This window comes from Epinephelus lanceolatus, chromosome 20, assembly GCF_041903045.1.
Source record: "Epinephelus lanceolatus isolate andai-2023 chromosome 20, ASM4190304v1, whole genome shotgun sequence".
In the NCBI taxonomy this organism is placed as follows: Eukaryota; Metazoa; Chordata; class Actinopteri; order Perciformes; family Serranidae; genus Epinephelus; species Epinephelus lanceolatus.
In genome coordinates, this window is record NC_135753.1 from 20,434,468 (window position 1) to 20,446,710 (window position 12,243).

The 12,243-nt window shown below is 42.1% G+C and overlaps 1 protein-coding gene across 2 annotated transcripts in view; it reads left to right on the top strand.

The window, feature by feature from the left end:
* plcd1a (phospholipase C, delta 1a) overlaps positions 1–12,243 on the top strand; it is a 23,076-nt gene continuing 10,833 nt past the window's right edge. Inside the window, exons 1-4 of one of the 2 annotated variants that reach the window (XM_078162720.1) lie at positions 1–207; positions 5,845–6,003; positions 11,693–11,921; positions 12,062–12,191. In XM_078162720.1, coding sequence (XP_078018846.1) covers positions 177–207; positions 5,845–6,003; positions 11,693–11,921; positions 12,062–12,191 — 549 coding nt within the window. In that variant the 5' untranslated portion in view covers positions 1–176. Of the gene's footprint in view, positions 208–1,194; positions 1,391–5,844; positions 6,004–11,692; positions 11,922–12,061; positions 12,192–12,243 lie in introns of those variants that run through there. The other variant, XM_033638620.2, reaches the window with a different exon arrangement.

The window sequence follows — 12,243 nt, forward strand, 5'->3', positions numbered from 1 at the left end:
GCGCACTGTGTGGGTCGGCTCACAGGGGGACACAGGTTGGATCTTTCCCTCCACAGGACAAGCAGACAAGTTTTATGGTTGGGATAACTCCCTTTAATATAATATAGGTGACACAGCTGTGGAGGAGAAGAGGATTTAAGCCCGGAGAGTGGTGGTTTGTTTTGACTGAAGTGAGAATGGAGTCAAATGGCACAGCTGGGAAATATGGTGAGTTGGTGACGCACAGATTTACAACACTGCCTGTTAATTTCTACTTTGTAAAAGCTATTTAAACAAGAGCTCACCTGCTGAAGTGTTTGCCATGTGGGGTGGAAATGTTCAGTAGCCTATGCGTAAATTCACTTGTGTTTTAGTGACATTATTTTTGAGGTCTGTATCAACAAATAGAAGTTTGTAAAGGTAAAAATAGGTGCATACATTTTTTAAATTTATTTCTATTTATCTATTTTTTTGTTTTTATTTGTGGTTTGGGTACCCGGATGGGCGTCAAATACCTCCCAACATATACCCAAAGGCTGCTGTTGACGCAACACCAGGTTGCTTTACAACAAATTTGTCACCCCTATATCCAGGGTGAGGGCTGTGGGTTTTTTGTTTGTTTGTTTGTTGTTGCCATGACAATATCATGTTACACGCAGAGGGAATCACACGCAGGTTTCATCTCTGACCACAGCCAGAATGCTTGCAAATGATTTTCACAGATTTAGCGAATCAGGCACAAGCACAGTAGACGTGTATTCACCATGGGATGGCGCTATTTCACAGCTCATTATTCCAGCTATAAGATTTTAGTGTGCCAATTATGTTTGGAAGCAAAACTACATGTGCAGGCAAGACTATACCATAAAGATAAGACACATGAGTTATGGCAAGGCAATGCAACATTCATTTAAAGTCATAATGTAGCCTATATGTCACTTTTTTGAAGCATATGAAATCATCCTCAGAGTGACTCATAATTACTGCAAGGAAGTAAGATTCAATGTTTTTCTAAAGTTCCTGAATGCATCATCGGAGCACAACGCAAGTGTCCAATCCCATTACAATGGGATTTTTTTTTAATTGAATGTAAGGCTATATGATTATATAGACCTTTACCCCCAACCTTCCTCTCATGTGTGCACAGGGCAGGCACCGTTACAGGGCATATAACAGAGCAGTAGATGAGTTTAGACCCGCCCCATGAGGGGGGAACTATGTGGTGGTGTCTGCCTCTCCTCCACACAGAGCACACATTTAACCCCGACTGGATATTTTCATGTTTTTACTCTTTAAAAAAGTTATTCCACAATGTCTTGTTTACACAAACGCCCGAAAAGGACGAAATCCCAGGAGCAGGCTTTCCAGGAGCAGATGAAAAAAGTTGCGCAGGAGAACGGAAAGCGTCTAGGTGAGTCCCCCAAAGGTGCAGAAGTGCCTGGGCTTAACGACGCGCAATGACGCCCTGATTGTTTTGCCGGACACGGACAGGCGCGCGCACAGAAATAATGTTTAGACTACATAATCTGGATTTTGGGAGATGTTAATCTTGTCAACATAAATCACTGAGTCTTAGGTGTGTTGCTGTTGTGTTGCAGGGAGATAACATGCTATATGTGCAATGCAGGAGAGAGGCTTCAGGCTTCCTCATTGCCTGGAGCGGTGGATTCTTTGCTTTCTGCCATGATGACAGCTCAGAGGAGGGCAGCTGAAAATGGCATGGCATGCAACCTTTGTGTCTTTACAGGAAGGAACCTGTAAAAAAGCTACATGAACAAAAGGGGATCTCCCCTGGGGTGTTTATTGTCATATGTACCTCTCACTTTGAGTCATTTAAAACAATGTAGCTTCAAGTTTTATTGGTCATGTTCAAAGAGAGGCGAGCAGAGCACAATACAACTGTTACAAAGCTCCACTACAGTCATTAAATGTGGCTATAACTGATACATAAGAGGAAATTCAACCCTCCAGCCACACATGATTTAATATAGTGACAACTTGTTGCCCTATCTTGCTCAAGCTTCCTATGTAGCATCCATAAATAGGACTTTTGGAGCATCTGTTTCCAAAGATATGTTATTTTCCTACTGGAAAATACAAAACAACACCCCCCCCCCCCTCTCAGGTTGTGTGAGAAACCTTATCATTACCCAATTCCTCAAGGGCATTTCACTTTAATTCCTGCCATCTTCTTGCCCTAGCTTGCTCACAGGGTGTAGGCAGCTCTGCATCTGAAACTGATTACTCTGCAAAAAATGGAAAAAGAAAACCCATCTGATTCTCATGAAATCCCCCCAGATGCTCAGTGTGACTCATGTTTATGATATGGGAAATATTTGTTGTTGTTCTTCAGTAACATTGGTGACTTCAAACGTTGTCTCCACGGTGAAACAGATAACACGAAAAAAGGAGTTGACAAACAAGTAGAAGCTGCCACTACTCTCTGAGGGGAGGTAAGCCCCCGATGGAAAGCCTGACAGAGCAGAGGCGGTGCTGGAGCTCTCGAGCCGCTCTGCCCAGTCCTCCTCCCTGACTGCAGAGAGGTCAGAGGCTCATAAACAGGCTCTGTGAGGCTGTGGTGCGATCCGGGGAAAAAAATGTCTGTAATGTTGTGGTGCTGCCCACGACCCTGACACAATCTCTGCTGGGTTGTAGTGAATGTATTTATCCTCAAATGCCCTTTTGCTTACTGAGAGGACATTAATGCTTGTACACAGCTGCTCTGTGTTATATTTAATGATCATTTTAAGCTCGGATGATGCATGAAGCTGCGTGCAAAGTTCAGTCCCACCCACGAACACTGACTAACAACAGCATTACCTCAAATCTGCACACATGGAAAACAAATAAACATTGTCTTGCCAACATTGTCCTGTGACCTCCTACAGATGTTACACACCCTTCCAAGAAAGCAGTAATCAGCGGATTACTTCACCTGAATGATAAGCCGCTGTTACAGCTGTACACTCAGAGCTAAGTACAGACGTACTCACAGGTCATGTTGGGAACACTGTGACTGTGACAAGATTCACAGTGAGCTGACAGTGTTCAAATTTCCATCCTTAAAAACTACAGGGCCCTTTTCAGACAAAATTAAATGAATAGTAAAACATATAAATATGGAAAATGTCCCACGAGGAAGCAAGAAAAACTAGTCCTGAAACCCCATAAAAATACAATTCTTCTAACAATCCTTGGTGAAAACCAGGTGTCATAGCCAAGCTAAGTTATAAAGGGACAAGCAGTGTCTACTTTAAGGGCCACTTCACTGATTTTACTCATAGAAGTCCATTTACTCGACGAATGCTAAACAGTGAGAAAAGTATATCAGTGTAATCACCTCTATGTCTCTGGAGGGAGATAAAATCTGATAATGTAACCCAACTGATATTATCAGGGTTACTCCAGTTTGAGCTCGGAGACTAAAAATATACAACAGGAAGTCTGTGGCCAGATCACACATCTGTATTTGGCACATACTATATCTGTCTGTAAGTTCTCCAACATATCCTCGTACAATGGTTGGTATGATATCTAAAGAATTATGTTATGACAACGTATGACATTATGTACTAAGCGAAAAGTTGCGTAGTTTTAGGAAAAGAAACATGTTGATGATGTTCCTTAAAATAACTCAAAGTTCACTTGGTTTCACACAGTCCCAAACACTGGTCTTCCGGGGGAAAGTCCTATTTCAGTCAGGAACACTTTAGTTAAAGAAAACTTACTTTCCATTTGCAGTACTATATTTGGTAGTGTGGCTCTGTTCTAGGGCCCCTCTGCCATTCCTAGGCCTACGCAAAAAGCCTCTTCCACACAGCTATGTGAAAAGTCTTAAGGCAGAGATAGCAAACCTCCCTGCCCTTCCATGTGCTGATGTGGAAAGCCTCAGGGAGAGAGAGCACACCTCCTGCCTTTCCATGTGGAAAAATTATGAAAGCCTAAGGCAGAGAGAGCACACCTCTCTGCCCTTCCATGTGCAAAAATGAGGAAAGCCTGAGGCAAAAAGAGCAAACTTCCCTGCCCTTCCATGCGCCTGCATGTAAAACCTAAGGCAGGGAGAGCATCAGCAAAGACCCCTCAGCAACAGAACAGAGCAACATCAATGACAAACAGAAATATTAATAAGTCAGACAACAGTAGGCAGGCCAGAGCAGTTTAAATAGAGCGCCCTGAATGAGATTTGTCAATTGGTTGCATAGAAAGGAATCATGTGATCTACCAGCTGACTCCCTTCATCAATCAGCTGCTCTATCAGTTGATTGGGCTGTTTGAGATCAGCTTTGTAGCTGGGATGTGAGCTGAGCTCGACATCGTGGCCTGCCTAAACTAATGCTATGCACAATTTTTGTTTGAACCAACCACCACCCCAACTTTACCCCTTAAGCTGACTTTCACTCTTAATACTACTTACTTCTTTACTCCCTTCGGCGCATTAGTCACATGATCGCAGCCATCGCGATTACATAGATGATAGTTAGTTAGTTAGTTAGTTAGTTAGTTATTTTATCGACACAAACAAACAAACATTAATAAAAAAATTAAAAGGTAATACACCTAACAACAGAGTCTCATTATTCAGTAGAGCCCTGCTGTCGCTCAAGTAACGTCCGCAGGACATGCATGTAACATGACTAAGATTCTTTTATCAGTGTCCACAAAGAGTGAGCTCATTTCAATAGAGTCATGACCATATTTCTCACAGGTATCCTATGTAAGAGGGCACACAAGTATATGTTCTTTATTTATTTATTTTTTCTCCTACTTGTCTGCATTGGTCTTCATAGCTTAGCGCCACTAAAGGGTGTAAGCTTCTTGTGAAGATTGATGCACTATTAATCTTGCAGTCAAGTATTTTATACCCATAATGCGTGGTTGTGACCGTCACCCACCCTCCCTGGAGACTAGCCTAACAGCCTTTATTGGAAAAACTTCCTAATATGAGCAAGAGAGGGCCGTGATACACCAAAGTGTGTCAAGGGGAAAGTAAGGAAACAAGTAAGGGGGAGGGGGCAGGTGCTTAAGTCCTGAGTTATATAGTGACAGTGCATGCGGAGAAGAAGGAGGAAAAACAAACAAACAAATAAACAAACAAACAAAAAAAAACAGGGGAGAAACAGGCAGTGTAGCTGATGTATTGTGGCCTATGTTCTTTATTTTGTATGCCAATCTTCCAGCAACACACATGTTCTTGTGGTGTATGGCTCCGCCTCCCCATTTCTGCTTGCAGTCTGTGAGAGGACAGCCGTGTTAAAGTTATTCTCAGATGGTCTTCAATGTAGGGTGTACACGAAATACTGGCTCATGATGACGTGGGTTATGTATGAATTATGGTGCATCACTTGCACCAGCCTGATGTTCACCTGCCATGTTGTGATTTAAATTTTGGAATAAACGCTATCTCAACTTTTTCCCTTCCTCCTGCACTGTGAGCGCACTTGGATTTGATCGAATGTTACGCAAGATAATACTAAGATAATCCTTGCAGAGCCTTGGCCTTGGAGAATGGACAAAACATCCATTATATCAGTGTTGCAAAGTGAAGGGTCAAACTCTGCTATGTTTGATGCTATTGGTTGCATTATTGGAAATGCAGATCCAGCTTTTTTGGAGCTTAACCCAGTAAGGTCAAGATATCTCGACCTCCACAATGACTTTGACTGTTCTCTTTTTCAATCTGTCTCTTGTGAGTGCCCCAACTTTATGGAAATGTAACACCCTGGAGGATGAAAACCTCACAAACATTTCAGAAGTGTACTGGAAACTTATGAACATGTATCTTCCCTCAACAATGCCATAATCTCCCTCTTTAGAGACTCTCCTTGCTGGTGCATCTCACATAAGATTTGTGTATGACCTCTGCAGGTTTGGAGGGAGATCCAGATCTGCAGTTCCTGCTGGTCGGCGGGGAGCTGATCAAGATTCGCTCGAAATCCTGGAAGAAGGTCCGCTTCTTCAAACTGCAGGAAGACTGCAAGACGTTGTGGCATGAATCCCACAAAAGATTCAGGCGAAACCAGACTTGTGAGTGCCACCTTGACTTCTACTGTATATTTTTTTGTGTGTGGGCAAGAAGGGATTTAGTAAAGCCTAAAATTCTTCTGGGTTCTTGTTTCTGTAAGTTATTTTACTTGTTCTGGTTCATCCTGCTGCCTTTTTGAGCTGCACATCCATCTGCTATTATTCTGTCAACATAGAGTTCTCCTTTCAGATCTCAACAATAGCATCTTGCTAACACACCCCTCAGTTCCCACTGGTGCTCCAGAATATGTGAAGAGCGGTGGTGAAACAGAAACGACACGCAGATACTGCAGTGTGGCCAAAGACAGGGTGGAAAACGCTAGTGTTTGTCCATGTGTGTGTGAGAGAGATTATCTTCCTCTGATTTCTGGTTTAGCGATTCACTGTCAGGGTGTGAAAGTATATATACGTCCTCAGGGCCTCTGGTAGCTCTGATCTCCCTCCCATCCTGGTGGCGGCTGCTGCTACCAGCCTTGATAACCTCTGCCCCGAGCCGGAGCCTTAAACAAACTCTGAAAGACAGAGCAGTGCCAATGCGGACGCCGTAGACGTGATATTGAGTGATGCAGTCGTGTAAACGGTCATGTGTCAAAGCTGTTTTTTGACATTACCAAACTCGCTTAGAGATGGGCCTTGAGTCTGTAGGCATTTCCCTGTTTACGGAAATAAGTTTTAATGCTTCCTGTGGGCTTTAGCAAGTCGCAATTAACAATCAGCTCTAAACAGCTCTTACGTGAAGTTGGAGAGTGTGGGGGGACAGCACGTATTGTTTAACCACTTTTTGTTTGAGGTCCATCTGCAGCTTTACTTAAGCAGAAGTTGTGACAATCCTACAAACAAATCGCGATGTAGCGCCAGTAAATCATCCTGTAAATGAGTCAGAGAAAGTCCTCCGCTGTGGATCACTTCTCATCAACAGACTGTAAAGCCTCTGTTTTCCTTTTCCCCACACTGTGTGACTGTCATTTGCCGTGCACGTACACACTGTCAGGGTCACATGAGGTGAATGACAGAGGCTTTGCATTCCACTGTAAAGATGACACACATATCTCAGGAAACACTTCCCTCATATTCCTGCCAGTCTGCTATTTGTCACAGACATAAAAACTCCAACAGTAATAATATTTGCACTTACCAGATCAAACTGACTGAACAGTAATCACTATGAGTTTATTCAAACAAGTACACAAAATGTTGTAGGTAGGCAGTTACTCTATTGCATGCCATTCCACAAAATTTATTTTGTGAATAATAATTTTCAGCTGTTATTTTCCCTCCTTGAAACCAAGCTAAACATTAACCATAAACTTACATTCACACACTGACGCTGTAACCTGTGACAGGCTGTTATGTTACCAGAACTATCACACATTCACATATATGTAGTAAATTGTCGAGCCACAAGTGCTTACGTTTCCAAAGGTTTATGACAAAATCACTTGACAACACTGACTCCCGTGTGCACACAGTGAAAGAGGAGAGGTAGAGACGCTCTGCTGCTGCCAGAGGAGCTGCTGAATGAGTTCTCTGAGCTGTAACACGCTAAAAGAGTCTGAGAAGTCCGGGGCTATTCATAAAACATTCAGGATGCCCAGGCCTAAGGATGCCACAGTTTATTCCACACTACTGAGGCTGCTCCTCCTTTTGGAACCACCGCAGTCAGTAGTTATTTTGCTTTCAGCCATGGTTGTTGTTGCCACCAATATGTCAACAGGTCGAAATATCACTAGTATCACGATGAATTTTTCATATTATATTAAAAACTAGACCAGTATTATCATGAACAAGATGATATGGCACATTAACCAATGTAATCATTTTCATACATAAACGTAACAAATTGTTATTTATACGACTCTGTGGTGTTACCGTACCCCAGCAGAAGTCATTGCTTGACTGCTGTGGGTAGGCACAATCAATGTCAAATACTGAACTGTCTCTCTATTACATTACTTTTAAACGTATTAAGACGTTTGTCAAGTGTCAGTATGTCATAAAAAGTCATTTAAAATGTCATAGTATAACTGACAAAAAAGTTACAGTGTTCCTGTGCAGCCATCATTTATATGTCGGCTCCTTAAAAAGGCCCTCTGTCATCAAAACTTTGAGAACCCCTGATCTAAGATTTTTCTTTCAAAATGCTTTAAAATATTTTGTTTAGCTGTAAGTTTTTTTTAAATTCTCTTGGGGAAATTGTCCCCAGACTCTCCTTGAGGGTTGCGTTAGAAATGTCCCTAGGTGATCACGGCCCTGCTAGAGAGCACCCTCTTCACTGCTAAACGCTGTCTTCCCTTTGAAGAAAAGAGATTTAACAAACAGCGGCATGATCTCTGCACTTGCACAATAATCTCATTGTATGAAATTTCGTCTGGTATTTAAGCAATGTTGGCGTGACACGGATGACATGACTTGGACTTTGTGGAGCGATGGGATTCTCTGAAAATGATCCAAATTCACAACCCTAAACTCCTCTACAGTGGTCTGTTTTGCTGGGGATAATGTGCATTTGCTGATTGAACAAACACTCCCCTTCTGGTGAGTGCCTCCAAGGTATTTTGTTCATCCAGCAGTCAGCTGAATATACACCACCAAGCCTTGGGTGTGTTTCTCCACACCACCCCCACACTGATGTGTCTTTCTCTCCAAGTAGTCTGACCTTTAATCCGTCCTGCCTCTAGATAGTCTCCGACTCTCACAGCAACAATGGTGGCTCTTCATTAGAGCCTGCGGCCTCGGGATGTGAAGGGTGGAAACACTGTGATTGTAACCCAGCTTCAACATATGGCCTCTTAGCTAAGCCTCTGGTCTTTGGGGTTTTGTTACAAGGGCGGTTGTTGCCATTTAGTGTGATTAGATCATGCGTGGCAGTGCGCGCTCTTCCGTACATTAAGCTGCTCCACAACAGAGCCGGACCCCAACGTATGGGTGAAAAAGGCTGTGTGTGCAGGGACCTTCAGTGTGTGTTGTTTGTGTGTGGGTGTCTCATACAACATGTTTTCATCTTAGAATTGCCGATCCTAGTATTTCTCGTGCTGCCCATGTGTGCCAGCTTGTGAGGCGAGGAGATCAAGCGAGGTCAGATTGCATCAAACTGTTTTTAAGTGCACTTATCAAATCTCCATGGAACGTGTTTGGGTTGCCAAAGTATCTAAGTGTACAGCTGACAACAACAAAATGTCCAAAGGCCATCTCTTAAACCGTCTCAGAGGGTTCTTCAACTAAAACTGTTGCTTAGTTTAGTTTTTGGTAAACAAGATTCAGGCTTGATTTACTGTTGTTATGTAACATGTTTGTTTGCTGTGTGTTGGATATTAAGAAAGAATGCTGTTGTATAATTTCATATCTCTTCATTCCTGCATGGACCAAACAACACAATTTGCATTCCTCATCTTTGGGAAGAGAAATATTTTAATTTGTGTCAGACTATATAAAGTCTTTCAACTGCTAAAGCTGCTAAGTCAATACGTCTGTGTTAGCAATGGATCAAATGACTGTATGTAATGTAAAACAGGTTGCTAGTAGTGACAAAAAACAACAACTCTGCAGTTCCTCTTAGCTCTAAGGAGTGTTTTGGCATCTTTCACCTCTTTGTTTTGGTTTTTACAGCCCACATCTTCACTGTTTTGCTTCACTTTTTTACTTTGTTTTGATTGAAAAGCTTAAGTAAATCCACTGTACGCTGCCCAGCACCAAACAGCAGCGGACAAAGTCAGAGGCTGGCTAACATAGTAAACTCAGTGGTGCATTTAAAAGGTAAAACCCACATATTTCCCTCAGGACGTGTTGGAGACAAAACAGAGATAGAAGGAGAGTGAATATTCGTGCCGTGTTGCAGTCAAAGTCAAAGGTTGGAATTTCCAGTTGATATTTCCAACTTTTGACCTCCAGGCGTCCCAGGTGCACAACACAAAGCATAAACAAAAAATATAGCTGACAGTGACAAACTGATGTTTCTGTGGCAAGTGTACACACAATTGAACTCTCAGTAGTACAGCTCCTTGCATATATAAGTACATTTTGGCATTTTAATGTTTTATGGAGTAACCTTTGTGCATAGAAGATAACTGTAAGAGACCGTTTAAAGTAACCTAAAGTAACATATTTTGACATCAGTTTTCATGCAGACCAGGTTTTACTATATATTATTTTAATTAAATACAGGAAAACATACTTTAAGTTATACTTTAAGCCTTTTAGTTGATAGTTAACTATTTACAACGGTTGTTGTGTGATGTCAGACAACTGCTTCTCCACGATGTTGGCATGTATTGAATCCTAAACAGGTCCTACCGGGCAAAGGCCCAGGTTTCCAAAGTCTCAGCCCTGCCCTCCCCGGCCTTCAACTACAAAATGTCACCCGAAGAGACAGGTACCAGGAGGAGACTCAAAATGGCCACAAACACACAAAAACCCCACAAAGAGATATAAAACAACTACACAGAGATGCAAAACAGCTGCAAAGAGACACAGAGGGACTCACAAGGCCTACGGAAAGGAGCAAAATGATCACAGGGATACAAAATTATTACAAAGCAGCTACAAAGAGACACAAAATGACTACAAAGAGATTCAGAACCACAGAGAGATGCGCAACAACAACAACAAGTTGATGCAAAACAACAACAGAAAAAGGCTAAACACCTGTAAAGTCAGTGTGTCTTGCTCCTACATAGGAGAGGTGGTGGGGCTCTCTGCATGTCTGGGCCTTGAACCAATGTACTTTCCTTAGGAGGTTGGAAATTTTTAAGTTCCCAGTTTTCTGGAATGCAAGGTGGCTAAAAAAGACCAATCTAAATGAATGCTAATGTTGCTGTGTGTCTGCTGGATGTGTACAAGTACAACTGTTTGTTATGGCGATATCAGCCCCAAAACCAGTTTAACTTTTCTGACCATATGCAGAAGCTTATTCTTTTCCATCCTCCAAACATTCAGTGTGCTTGAAGGCTGTCACTGAAAAGTTTTTATGTCTCTGTCTGCTGTGTTGTGCCTTGTGGTGAAGGCCACAGACGCGAGCCACCACACATAGATAAGATGTTTAAGTAGTTTGTGGCGCTCTGTGTGGTTGTGCCCGTCAGGACCAAAAGTCTGCTGCCGCAAGATACTGACTTGCCCACGGAAGGATCTTAAAGTTTTACTTCAACTGTGACTGCAAGCTAGTTCACAGCTGTAAACAAATATCACTCTCAAAACTGTATATGGTTCTAGAAAGGTCTTAGCGAGTATTACCACTGTTGATGACAGCCTTGAAGTGTACGTGCAACTGTTTTCCTCTTCAGATTAAAGGCTGAATGACAGAAATTATATCATTTTCTGGATGTTTTGGCCTGTTCTAAATGGCAACACATGGCTAAAGATTGTTTCTCAGTAATGTAATTATAATAATTTACTATTATAAATATATTTATAATGTAATCTAATGTAATAAAATATATTAGATTTTGTTGACAGAAAAAGAAAAACATAATTTGATTTTGTTTGTAATCCAGACTGGAAGTTTCCACCATTTAATTAATTGTCTTATGAAACTCACAGATAGAGACTTGACTCCATATCCTAGCGGGATGTCAATCTCAATTTAACTTGAAATTTAAATATATGACATTTACAACATGATTAAGTATTGTTAAGACTAGTCTTGGCTTCTCTGGTTGTGAGGGATATTTCTAACCAACACCTTCCTCTCTCCAAACAGTCTCCATCGATGACATTGATTCAGTGCGCAAGGGCCGTCAGTCCGAGGGGCTAAACAAACACACCGAGCCCAGTGTCGAAAACCATTGCTTCTCCATCATCTTCAAGGGCCGCAAGAAGAATCTCGACCTGATGGCGACCAATGAGATGGAGGCGAAACAGTGGGTCAACGGCCTGGATAAGGTCATGAGCAACATGCGTAACCTCAGCCGCCAGCAGAAGAGTGAGCAGTATCCTTGACAAAGTCTTGCATACATGTTTCTTAAACGTTCTGTTGAACCCATGAGAGGCGACAAGTGCTTTTTACAGTCCCAGGTGTGTTGTTTTGTTTTTAATTAGTTCAAATATAATCCTTACATCTTAACGCCAGTTGGCTCATCAACTGCATGCGGAAAGCAGATAAGAATGAGGACAACAAGATGACCCTGAAGGAGCTGAAACACTTCCTGAGACAGATCAATGTCGAAGTGGACGACACTTACGCAGCAGAAATTTTCAAGGTAGGTCCCAAAGTACGATTGTATCCAGCAGATCAACATGTTCCCCATAATA